The following is a 13,369-nucleotide window of genomic DNA, read 5'->3' on the forward strand; positions in this document are numbered from 1 at the left end:
TAACATAAAGATTTAATGTGGTTCACCCAACATGGGCTGCATCAACTAGAGAAATAACCATACACTTATTTTATCATACAACGAAGAGAAGACTACAATACGATGATTTCACATCACACAACCACTCATTTATGAAGCCATTTTAGGAAATTTACAAAGTTGGTAAACACAATTAATACTAACCCTAAAATATGTGTTGCATGTATAATATTTGCATTATTAGTCACCACATACCAATAATCTCCCACTTAAAGAAGTTAATCAACCTCCACACCAAACCCGATCCACCTTTAGAAAGTTCTAGATCATTGGGGAAATGCCTCATATGGTTGTCAATGTCCCTCTTGATGCCTTTGCCTCCTCTAGTTGTTCTCTACCTCCCAATTACTGATGTGATGTAGTTCTTTGGCTTAATGCTCCTAAACCACACGATCTAAAGGTTCCCACCGCTAGTTTAGTGGTAAAAATGGTTTCAATAGGTGGATCTTTGACTCTTGGCCATGTAAGTGTTCTACATCTAGGTGGTGTTTGGATGGTGTAGGCTCGCTCATTATTGGTAGAAGTAGTTGGTTGACTTCTGATGGTGATAATGTATGACCTAGGTTATCCAAATGGCTCTCACACTTAAGTTTAGCAATTTCACTTCTCCATGAGGACAAGGAGAAAATCAAAGAGGAGATTGCTTGCTATAGAAGAGGGGTGGTCCCTTATGAATGCCTACCTTGAATTCATTGATGTATGAGTTGTAAGGATGACAGATGTTTTCTGCCACCACTTTTTGCTACTACTCTAGCAACCTAGAAACTTTGATTGAATTTTTTCCTCTCTAGGCTTTGCCTATGTTTTCTATTTTGGGCACTTCTTTTTTGTAATTTTTTTACTCTCTAGGCTCTATGCGATTGACTCCTAAGGAGTGATCTTATATCCCCCATCTTTTTTGTGAACAATTTACTCTAATTCAAATCAATGAAAATGATTACTATTCATAAAAAGAAAATGATTATTAAAAAGTTATAATTAAATGATAATATAAATATTTGTCCATCTTTTTTAATTTATATATTTGTTAAGCTTATAAAAACTAAAAGAATAAATTTCAATCTTTTCCTTTTGAGATTTAAGTAGTTTCACATAATAGTCACCCATGGAGGAGACCATGCATGTTAGTTGTTTTGTTATATATCTCTTCACTTCTTTATTAAAGAAATCATAATTTTATTTTTTATAAATAAATCTCTATATAAGTAGGAGATATTTTCCACAAGAAGTCAAATTGTGCTATTGCTATTAGGATTTAACTGTGCAGTTTTTGAGTCAAACTCATTGACCCATATATCATGAGTAGTGATTCACACATGAATTCATCTATCATGAGAATAAATGGAACACTTAGCACTCATTTGATCTAGGTGATGCTCACTGAGGTGAAGCACCAAGACTTCCCAGGAGGTCACCCATCCCAGTACTACTCTAGCTCGAGTGCGCTTAACTTCAGAGTTCCCTCCATGGTTAAACCCACTCAGCTTGCAACCCCATTTGCAAAACCTTCACCAAGTGTTGTGCCTTGTAAACCATTCATTAGAAAGCCCCTTAAGGTGAAGGTTTTGCAAATGGGGTTGCAAGCAGGGTGGGTTTGACCATGGAGGGAACTCCATAGTTAAGCGCACTCGCACTGGAGTAGTACTGGGATGGGTGATCTCTCGGAAGTCTCGGTGCTTCATCTCTGTGAGCATCACCTAGATCCAATGAGTGCAAAGTGTTCCATTTATTCTCATGAGAGATGATTTCATGTGTGAATCACTACTCATGATATATGGGTCAATGAGTTTGACTTAAAAACTAGACGGTTAAATCCTCATAGCAAAATCACAAATTTCTATATGTTTTTTTGTTATCTTAGTGGGTATCCCCATGGTTTGACCTAGTGCCCAACTTGTCTTACCTTGGTCTTACAAACTACCAAGTTGGGGTTAGGAAGGGGCGAGTCAAGACTAATCCCACTAGGTTGTTTGGTAACTAACATGAGACCCACCATGTGCATGACAGGGTAAACTGGCTTGGGTATCAGACAAGGTTTGAACCTAGGTTGATTAGTTGCTTGTCCAACAATCCAGGGGTCATAAATGAATCTCTATATTATGATTCAATTAGTTTTTTTTTTACTAGTTTTATTATTATTTTTTCCTTATATTTGTACAAAATAGCTAAATTTTTTTGGAGGCTAAGTGTCAAAAAAGATAAGAAGAAACACTTTTGAAATTAGTGCCACAAAATTAAATCTCAAATTTTGATAAGCTCAATGATAATTTCACTAAACCCTTTTCAAACATAAATGGTTAACAAACTAATAATATTAAAAAAAAAATTATAAAAAAAAAATCTTAAAAATAAAGAGATAACAAGAAGGATGAAATATCTGCCTTTTCCCTCCTAAAACGTAGGAGGATGAAATCTCAGGCTTTTCCCTCCTAAAACCTAGCAGTTTCACGGGAATAGTGATGGATGGAGCAGGCTTGGAAAAGCCGACTCGGCGGACATTTACTTTTACTGTAACTGCTAGTGTATGGTGCGATTCAATTTTAATGGCTAAGAATGAGGCAGAAATCTCATGCGTTACATGCGCTCGTTTGGCAAATTTGCCAGAGAAATTGTTGGTTGAATCAAATCAAGCCCTAATTATGGATTCAAGAAAAGCAGAGTTAAAACGCTTTTGTCACCCTGATTGCGTGCTTCAAAGTAAGCATCTTCACATTCCCTTCTCTGTGCTTATTTTACCGTAAATCATTAGAAAAATAGCCGAAATACCAATTTAAGGTATCCACTGAAAACACTGTTTCTTTCTTTTTCTCTGTTTCTGTTTCAGAGCTAAAAACTGGTCTGTGTTTTCTTTGTTGTGTCAAGTAATATGTTCAGAGAGTGGCGCCTTTGCTTTTTGGGGATTGTGATAATTCTGAGCTTATTGTCTTCAAATACATTCTGCTCTGCTTCATTAGTTCATCGGAGGAGAAGGCTTGTTTATGTGGAGGGCAACATCGTTTGTAACACCCTCGATGGCAATGTGCTTCCTTTAAACAGTAAGTTAATCGTTGTACAATGTTAAATTCAAGCTTTCTAATTGTGTTCATGCTATTCATGTTTCTAAATTTTGTTTGTTGTAGAATTAATATGTGAGCTTCTCTACTTTTTGTTTTCCTTCATCAGGGGAATTGGGAATTGAGGGATTTTACATTATGGGTTGATTGCTCTACCTACCCTGATATTTTTTGTTTTAGAGATTTTGAATCTGCAACTATTATTTCAATTTGTGGGTTGATTGTTCTGCCTACCCTGATATTTTTTGTTTTTAGAGATTCTGAATCTGCAACTATCATTTCAATTTGTGTCTTGTAACAGTTTATTCATTGACATTACGCCCTTAAAGATCAGACAAGTTTTAATAAGTTATTATGAGTATTGAGGCTGATGCTTTTCTCTACTCCAGTAATGTATATCGAGGTTTCAATCTTCAGCTTTTATTCATTATTCTTCTAACAGTTTATTCATTCATATTACTCCTCAAGGTCAGACATGCTTCTATTCATCTGAATTAAAAGTTTAGTTGTTAAAATTATTTTGTCCTGCCTCAATTACAGTTTTTGAGCTTTTGAATCTGCCTTCTAACTCCTTATTCTTTGGAATTATACCAATAGGATCATATAAGCTTTTATATTCATCTGCATTAAAATTGTAGTTCTTTTAGCTTTTTTATCTTTCAATAAGAATTTATCTTCTGTATTGTTAGATAAATACATTAGTGGCGAGCTTCCCGTACCTGTAAGTCAATTAAGATACAATGTTATTCAAGCTTTTCAATTTGTGTTTGTAGTTCATTATTGATAAGTGGGCTTCTGTGCTTTTTTGATTTCCTTCTTTAGGGGAACTGGAAATTTCCTAGGGTTGTGGTTTGCCCCAACGCAGAAAAATTAATTGAGGTTTTGAATCTGCCACTAGTATTCATGTCTTATAACACCTTATTTATTGAGATACACCAGTAATTTTATATAACCTTTTATATTCATTTGCATTAAGAAGTTTAGTTTTTAATGAGATTGATGATTTTCTGTAATATTTATTGAGGTTTTGAATTTGCAACCTTAATCTGTGTCTTCTAACTACTTTTTTATTCAGATTACACCAATAAGATCATATAAGCTTTTATGACTATCTGCATTTCCGACAGTTCCATCTATGACCATCTACATCTGCTACAGTTTCATCTATGACCATATGCATCTGCTACAGTTTCATCTATGACCATATGCATCTGCTACAGTTTCATCTAGTTAAGATTTATCGTCAGTTTAGATTAATAATTTTCCCTAATATATATTTATGGAGGTTTTGAATTTGCCACTTTAATGTCCTGTAACAGCCTTATTCATTGAGATTTCACCAGTAAGATCATACAAGCTTTTATGGCCATCTACAGTTTCATCTAGTTAAGCTTTATCTTCAGTTTTTGTTGGACAAATGCGTTGATCTTTCCATATACAACAGCTTATTGAGAAACACCCATAATCAATATTGTATTTCATCTTTCATTTATTCATTTAACGTTTCTGAATGAAGGTAACAATTACAAATATATCAAATTTAAAGATTATAAATGTTTTGGAATGAAATTTTTTAGATTTAAAATCTGTTTTTTCATAAGTTTTTGTCTCTTCTTATTTATTAGAGATGAATTTCTTTATGCAAGGAGGACTAGTGGATGAGGGTTATAAATATATTACATTTGAAGATATATAAAATATATATTATTATTTTGTAGTATATTTTTGGTGTAGGTTTTTCTTAGCTTATATCTATTTTTTCAATTTATTTTTAGATTTAAGAACATTTTTTTCATAATTGTTTTTTCTAAAGTTTTTGGAATTCTTTTGAAACTCGTTCTTGTGATTCCATTCAAAAGCATTTTCTTACAAAGAGCATTATCATTGAACACGGTACAAGAATTTGGGAAGGATAAAGGTATTCATAGAATATTTTTGAATTTTGTAATTGTATTTATTTTAAAACTTGGTAAAGCAATTAATCTTATAATATAGTTAATCTCTATGACAGGAACAAGAGTGAAAGTGAAGTGCATGAGCAGGTTTGGGGAATATGAAACTTTGGGCATTTCCAATAGGAATGGATTGTTTAGAGTAATACTTCAAGGAGCTCTTGGATATCACTGGCCAGTAAAATTATGCAAGGCCATAATTGTTTCTAACACCATTCCTCGTGTGTGTAGAAAAAGCAATTATAACTTGAAAATGAATGTTAGGTTGTTGGATGAATCTTCCTCTAAGATTATGCTTGTTACTGGGCCATTTATTCTCAAACAACAGGGACACATAAAAAAAGAAATGTTCTAGCCAAAACAACAATATTATGGATTAGACTTTGTGGAACATAGTTTTAATATTATGATGCTGATAAATCATGTAGTTATTATTTTTTAAATCAATAAATGATTATTGAGATTATGTCTAATTTATTGTAATTTTTAATAAATAAAATATGATGTGAATTAAATCTTTTGTTAATTATAATTGTATTAAAATATGGATAGAATTGTTGATGTTTGTTGAGATTGGGTGAGTGGATATTTTGATATGTAAGACAAAAATAAGATAGAGGAGAAAAATTGAATAGGTCTAGAAAAAAATTAGAAAAATTCTTAATGGTATTTATCTTTTCTACAAAGTTTTGCTAGTTCAAATCTTGAAAGGGATATTCTTTGGGAGAGTAAATTGATTTCAACTTTATTTACAATGAATGAGACTCATTAATGGTGCTAAAAATTCATCAAATTTCATAGAAAAGATTATTTGAAAATAACAACCTATACAAGTTTCCAAAAATTTATATATGTTTTATGTGTGTGTATATATTTACTTTCTAAAAACAACAATCTTTTTATGAGGATGAGTAGCCTCGACATACTAAACAAAATTCATCTATGAAAGCTTGGAAAATAGAACATTTAAAATACATCTAGAGATTGATAACAACTAAGAGAGGAATATTAAGAGCATTTTTAAGGTTTTCTAACCTTGTGTTCTCATGCAACTACTTTAGTATATTTTGTGCTTAAATTTAAGTAGTTAAGTGGTCTCATACAAATTTTAATATGTCTAAAAAGGATAATTTATATTTTTTTGCTTAAATTTAAGTAGTTAAGTGGTCTCATACAAATTTTAATGTGTCTAAAAAGGACAATTTAGAATCTTTATCTATTTAGTGGAACATCTATTACACCATGTTCCCATGTTGCTACTCTACACCATGTTCCCATGTTGTTGCTATTAGTGTTTTCTACTTAAAATTAAAAAGTTACATGTTCCTATGAGATATCAAATTTGTTTAAAAAGGGATAATAGAGAATCTTCTCCTTTTTAAGTAGCAGCTATTTTCTAGCAAATGAAATAAGTTGGGGAAAGATGTGCAGTCACTTACACTGACACGTGTCTCTTTAAAATTATTTCCCTCCTTTTTCAACACACATCATTTGTTTGTAGGTCTTTAAAAAAATAAAATCCATAGAAACAATCCAAAACTCACTCTAATATTGTCTACATTTATTTGTCTTTTTCTTTGAGAGGTTCGATAAACTCTTATCCTCTCTTGTTACTATATCTCTTTCTCTAAAGGAGGATCTCCTATCAAGTCAAATTCTAAATTTCACAAAAGATGTTGTTTAGATTCTCTTTTTCTCCCTTTTGAGGATTTGAATTGATTACATTAATAAACTTCAATTCTTTTATTGGTATTCATTATTCCAAAATCTACTACCAATTCTTTGAAAAAAAAATTATTTTTTAAAGAACTATTTCTTCCTTCCCTACAAGATCCTTTGAACCCATTCCTCTTATTTAGATTGAATCTTGATGGAATGAAGAAATCAAATTCATGATTGATGGGTTCGTGTGAACCACTACTCATAAAACATGGGTCAATGCAGTTTGACTAACAAACTGCATAGTTAAAATCCTTACATTGATATCACAATTTGACTTGCTGTGGAAAATATCTCCTACTTATCATGTTATTTTTCTATTAAATTGTCATAGTTGATTTTTTATATGGAGATTTATTTTATGATCATTTTATTTATATATGGTAAATAAAATAAAATAAAAAATATTTTTTGGTTTATTTAAGATTTTTTTTTTCGTAAGTTAAAAATTAATTATAATTTGATTTATTCACATTAAATTATATTTAAGAATAATTTATTTGTTAATCAACTCATCGTTTCAAGCACAAAAATGTGCAATTGCTAGTTAAGAAGATTTGAAAAGATATCACTTTAACATATATATATATATATATTTCAAATGGAGAGAAGACAATTCATGCGAGAAAGAGGTTCTAGTTTCTCCCTTGGCAATCGTAGCCAATAGGGCTTTGTGGGCATTTGATTGCAAGAGAGGTGGAGGATTTAGTTTCTCCCCTAACAATTGTAGATGGAAGGGCATTTATCATAGTGGATGGGAAAGAAAAAGACTTATATGAACTCTTCAATTCCACCAAAGCCAAGATAATGGTGTTTTCTATGGGGGGATGTAGCAAGGTGATTATCAACAAAGGAGGGCTATATTTATCAGAAGGATTTATGGCGGCCATTGAAAGGAAAATTCAAGAAACTGACAGCTATGACAGATGAGGATTGAGATATTTTGGATAGGAAGACACTTGGAAGTCTCTGTTTATGCAAAATATCTCAGTCCTCATTTAAAGTATCCAAAATATCTCAGCCCTTGTTTAAATCTGAAGATGATGCTTTGCTTCTTTCTTTACAAAGTGTTGATTCATGGGTTTTAGATTTAGGGGCTTCATTTCATCTTACTACCCATAGAGGTTATTTTCTTGATTATGTCCAAGGGGATTTTGGGCTTATTTATTTGGGGGATAATAAACATTGTTAGATTTTGGAAAGGGAAAAATGATATTAAGTTGCAAAATGGGAATCATTGGCTACTACAAGACGTAAGACATGTTCCAAGGTTAAGTAGGAATTTAATTTTAACATGGCAACTGGGTGATGAGGGTGGCATAGTTACTTTTAATGACAAAAAATGGAAGGTTTCAAAAGGTTCCCTTGTAGTACCAAAAGGTGTGAAAGTAGGCACCTTAAACATTTTGTACAAGTCATACTGTTCCTTCTATTTTAATTATTTTAGAGAAAAATGAATGTTCAGGGACATGTGTTGCAGTTGAGCGGGGAGAACAAACTTGGGCACATGAGTGAGAAAGATATGAAATTACTTCATTCAAAGAAAGTTTTACCAGGTTTGAAATGTGTCAATATGGATTTCGATGAAAGTTGTGTGTATAGAACACAAAAGAAAGTTAGTTTTGTGAAAAGTGGGAAGGAAAAGAAAAAAATGAGAAATTAGAGCTTGTGCATATAGATTTATGGGAGGCAGCTCAGGTATCTTCCCTTGGTGGCTCTCATTATTATGTTTTCATTTATTGATGATGCAACTAGAAACGTATGGGTTTATTTCCTTAGATAGAAATTTGATGTATTTATAACTTTTAAGAAATGAAAATGCTTGGTTGAAAATGAGATTGATAAAAGATTAAAATGCCCTAGATTTGATAATGGTGGTGAGTGTTACAACAATGAATTTGAAGATTATTGTTCCACTAATGGTATTTATAGGTAGAAAACTATTCTAGAGACTCCACAAGAAAATGGAGTGGTTGAATGCATGAACATGACAATAATGGAGCGTGCAAGGATTAGAGGTTGCATATTGAGCCACCCTTAAACATGTGGCAAGAGGCTATCAATAATGTTGTATATTTGATTAATAGAGGTCCCTTTACTCCTTTGGGTTGTGGTAATCTAGAGGAAGTATGGATTGGTACGAAGACGAGTTATTTTTTTATCAAAACCTTCAGTTGTGAACCATTTGCACATTTAAAGGTTCTGAAAATAGAACCAAGCCGAAAGCTAAGTCAAATAAATGTCTTTTTGTTGGATATGGCATTGATGAATTTGGTTATAGGCTTTGGGATTTTGAAAATCATAAAAGTGTAAGAAGTAGGGATGTCATATTCAATGAGAAAGTCCTATACAAAGATCTGTTGCAACAACATAAGAAGAAAGAAAATAATTATATAGTGTCAGATGATACTCAAAAGGATGATGTTTTAACAATCCCCCATGCTCAGTAATAACTACAACAAAAAATACCACAAACCCCAATGAATGTTAGATGGTCAAGAAGGATAAGTGGATCTCCAATAATATTTTCTCCCTTTTTGTATTCTATTTTATTAATAGGTGCTAGTGAACCTGAATGTTATGATGAAGCTATGTAGGTGGATAAAAAGATTTAGTGGGAGTTTGCAATGATTAAAGAAATGGAGTCCTTGCTGAAAATTTTGACTTGGAATTTATGTCAATTACCTGTAGGTAAAAGGGCTTTATAGAATAAATGAGTTTACAGGTTTAAAGAAGAGGATGAAGGTAAGAAAATATTTATAGCCAGGCTAGTTATATCTCTTTTCTTTCTACTAATTTTCATCATATTTTCAAAGTTTACACAACACAACCTTTTATGCCACATCCACACATCTTCAACTCTAGCAAATAAACATGTCTCAATTGTATGATTGAGGTAGAATAAGTTACCTTTAGTTTGCACTGCTGTTCCAATTAGAATACCTTCCTCATCGAAGATTTTGACCTTCCTTTTCTCAAATTCCATCTTATGACTTGAGTTATTCAACTGAGCAACACTCAAAAGATTATATTTAAGTCCTTGAACCCAATATGCATCATTACATCTGATCTTATTATTCAACATTAGTGATCCTTTACCTTTCATCGAATATGGAACATCACCACCAAACTTAACAATTCCACCATCATTAATTTCTTCAAATTTCTCAAACTTAATTAGATCACCAGTCATGTGATGTGAACAGCCATTATTAATAATCCATGATCCATTCTTAGTAAAATGTGAAATAAGGGCAATTTCATTCTCACACCTTTCACCATTTGTCTCTTCCTTTATTGCAACATAGACCATTTCAACTACTTCCTTGTCATCATAATAACTTGTGTCGGTATGTTCTTCTTCAGCAATGTAACATGACTTCTTACCTTTATCTTTGTAATCCATGTTCTTCCTATACTTGTAACCTTTCTTGTCATTTATATCATTTCTATTAGACTTGATTTTGTTATGATGTTTAGCAGCAAAGTGACCAACCTTATTATATTTGAAATAGATCAAGGGCAGTTTACCTTTGTATTTACCTTTACCTCTTGATAACCTTCTTAAAAGAAGTGCTTCAATCTCATCTAAATCATCTTCAATTTTAAACTCACTCTATTCTTTGGTTTTCTTCTCTTTCTTTGAATTCTTGATAGTTAGTGAAGACTTAAAAGCATTTCCCGTTGTAACCATACTATTATCATAGTTCCTCAAATCAAATGTAGTCAACCGACCAACTAGACCATCAAGTGTTAGATAATTTCTAGGAATAACTCTTACTTCTTAAATAATAGAGACTTTGGTATCATAAATATGCATAAGAGTTCTTAAAATTTTACTTAGAATTTCAGAATCCTGGATAATTCCACCAATAGCTCTGATTGCACTCACAACATCTTTGATTTAGTTCATATATTGTGCTACATTCTCATCATCTTTCATTCTCATGTAATCATACTTACCTCTGAGACTTTCAGCTTTGGCTCTTCTTACATTGTCATCTCCTTCATATACAAGCTTCAATGTATCCCACATTTGCTTAGCATTAGCATAATTCTCTATATCATCAAACTTGACATCAGTGAGAGAGGATGCAAACTCAATCATCATACTATTGTGATTTCTTTTCTCATTCATTTATTCCATAGTCAAGGGACCAATAGGTGTGACATAGTCATTATCGAACCAATGTGTAACATTGTCTCCAATACCAAAAAGATGCAACTTCATTCGGTCTTTCCATGAGGAAAAATTCTCCTTGTTCAATTTTGGTTTGTCTTTCTTATACATCTTGATCTTTTGCTTGAGTACCTTTACACTTATTTCTTCAAGAACTCAACTCTGATACCAAATTATTAGATAACTTGGTGGGGGGGGGGAGGAGATGAATAGGTTATGTCCAATTATCTAACAATCCCTTCAAACTTTTCAACATCATCAAAAAATAAACAACCATAACTTTAATTACTCAATATACACACATCCAATTCAATACTTAATCCATTCATTCACTTCTGTAAAAAATGTTATCATATAGTTCCTTACAGTAAATTTGCAATTATCACCTAGTGATATCTTAGTTATTATCGAGTTACAGTAAATTCTTAAAACATGTAAAATAACTTGCAACACAAATACCAATTACACACATTGACACCAAGATTTTTAACGTGGAAATGTTGTTAAGGGAAAACCCACCTGGGACAGGCAACCCAAAAATTTCACACTTTTGAAGTGATCTTTGCGAGGAGACTACGTTGTTAAAGGTTACATACACTTTGTTAATGTGGCCCTATTAGAGGATTTCACCAAAAGCTCATTTTGAGAGTATCACTCCCTGACTTTAATTAAAAAGAGTGGACTGATTTAAAGGACTTACAAACACCACTAATTGATGTTACCATATAGTATTTCATAGACTTGTTAGATTCACTCGATACTTAAGATATTTTTTGCTACAATAGGTAAATAGTAACAATACAAAGTGATCTGTTAAGAATAACAATTACCTTTGATTGTTCAAATATCCTTTCTTGCTCCTTTTATGCCTTTTACTCACTTGGCTTTGTCTTCCACAAACTTCTTCCTCTTCTTGTTTTCCCTTTGTGTTTTACTTGGTTCAACACTTAGCTCTTTACCCCTTCAACAACTTCACATTTTGATCTCCTCTTTGCAATACAACCAATAATAACTTTGAAATCTACTCAGGACAATAAACTTAGCTTCCAAATCAATAGCCTAAAATTGTCTTATTCTTCTCCTTATATATATTTCTCAACGCTTCTAGATCCTTCCATCTTTTTCCTCTTAATCAAAATCATTGATCTTAGGTTTAAAACTTAATTCCTTCATACAATGATTTTAGACACATAGAAAATATAACGTTGTGTCAATTCTTAATCTTCCTAAATTTCCTTCATTGGATCCTTCTTGATTATTCTCCATCATAGATTTTGTAAGAAACTTTGACTCTCGCTTTACATCTTCTTGAACTTTCCATATTTCTATCAAAAGATGGCTTAAGACTCCAATTTTCCAAACTTATTCATTTGGCCATCACTCGGTAAACATTACATTTAATCGAGCAACATATAAGTCAATTAATACTAGCTCACTTGTGCAACACTATGTTCTTCCTTCCTTTTCAATCGCCCGTGCAATACTTTGTTCACTTAGTGAATATAGTCTCCCTTTGTTAACCTTGTGACTCAGTTAACCTTGTGAACATCAATCTATTACAATAATATATGATTGTAAAATAATCAAACCAATATTACATAATCATTGTCCATCTCATTCAAGTACCCATTGAATACCTTACATATCAACTCTATCTTCACCATACTTTCTTCAAATCCTCTTCATCAATCAAATTCACTTCATCAATCTAATGATATGGTAATTGTTAGAATGTGGATCAGTGGTTTAAAATACTTTTCAAAACTTGAAACAATCACAAGTTATACAATTTAACACATGAGCAAGATAGGTAATGCATAACAAAGTGACAAAATATTTTAATGTGGAAAACCCCTTCAAGGTAAAAATTCACTTTGAATCTGAAAATTTATTGGCCTCTTTGGGGAAATATTTTAGAGTTACAACTCTGAGAAGCACCAACACCCTATTTTAGAAACACCAATTTCCAAGAACTCCAATGCCTTACACCTGAAGCATCAACTTAAAAAATATAAGAAGCACCAACTTCCAAATTGATGAAATGAGATACAAAATTTGAGGATTGAATCTGTTACAATACAATAAGAGTTCAACTCCAAGTTGAAAACATAAAGTAGAATATAGTTCTTTTCTTCTCTCTTTTGCCAATTCTTTTACATCAACAAATTACATGAAAGTGTACAAGTATCTTTCAATGAAGTTATCAGACTATGAAATGTACAATCAGATCTAAAATAAAAGATTTGAATGCAAGAAGATGACTTGAGTTAATGCCTTTCAAACTATCAACTTTTTTGAAGTGATAAATCCTTGTTTCTCTTCAAAATATTAAGTATCAAATTATGTAATCATTTGTCATTAAAGGATCTGATTGAATGATGATGTAAATTACTCATAAATCAATATATAAACCTTCTTCAACCTCT

General features: G+C 32.0%; 1 protein-coding gene across 3 annotated transcripts; it reads left to right on the top strand.

Moving 5' to 3' along the window:
- Nucleotides 1–2,427: 2,427 nt before the first annotated feature.
- LOC149566076 (uncharacterized) lies at nucleotides 2,428–5,517 on the top strand. 3 transcript variants are annotated; one of them, XM_089817345.1, is made up of 4 exons: nucleotides 2,428–2,736; nucleotides 2,902–3,074; nucleotides 4,952–5,010; nucleotides 5,104–5,517. In XM_089817345.1, exons 1-2 carry the CDS (start codon nucleotides 2,499–2,501, stop codon nucleotides 2,943–2,945), a joined length of 282 nt encoding a protein of 93 aa, XP_089673471.1. In that variant the 5' UTR covers nucleotides 2,428–2,498; the 3' UTR covers nucleotides 2,946–3,074; nucleotides 4,952–5,010; nucleotides 5,104–5,517. The 3 variants fall into 3 exon arrangements, with proteins under 3 accessions (XP_089673471.1, XP_089673470.1, XP_089673469.1); XM_089817344.1 differs by lacking the exon at nucleotides 4,952–5,010; XM_089817343.1 differs by lacking the exon at nucleotides 4,952–5,010 and having other exon boundaries at nucleotides 2,731–2,814.
- Nucleotides 5,518–13,369: the final 7,852 nt, after the last annotated feature.

This window comes from Cupressus sempervirens, chromosome 3 (genome assembly GCF_028749045.1).
Source record: "Cupressus sempervirens isolate cs-2001-9-10 chromosome 3, ASM2874904v1, whole genome shotgun sequence".
Lineage (NCBI taxonomy): Eukaryota > Viridiplantae > Streptophyta > Pinopsida > Cupressales > Cupressaceae > Cupressus > Cupressus sempervirens.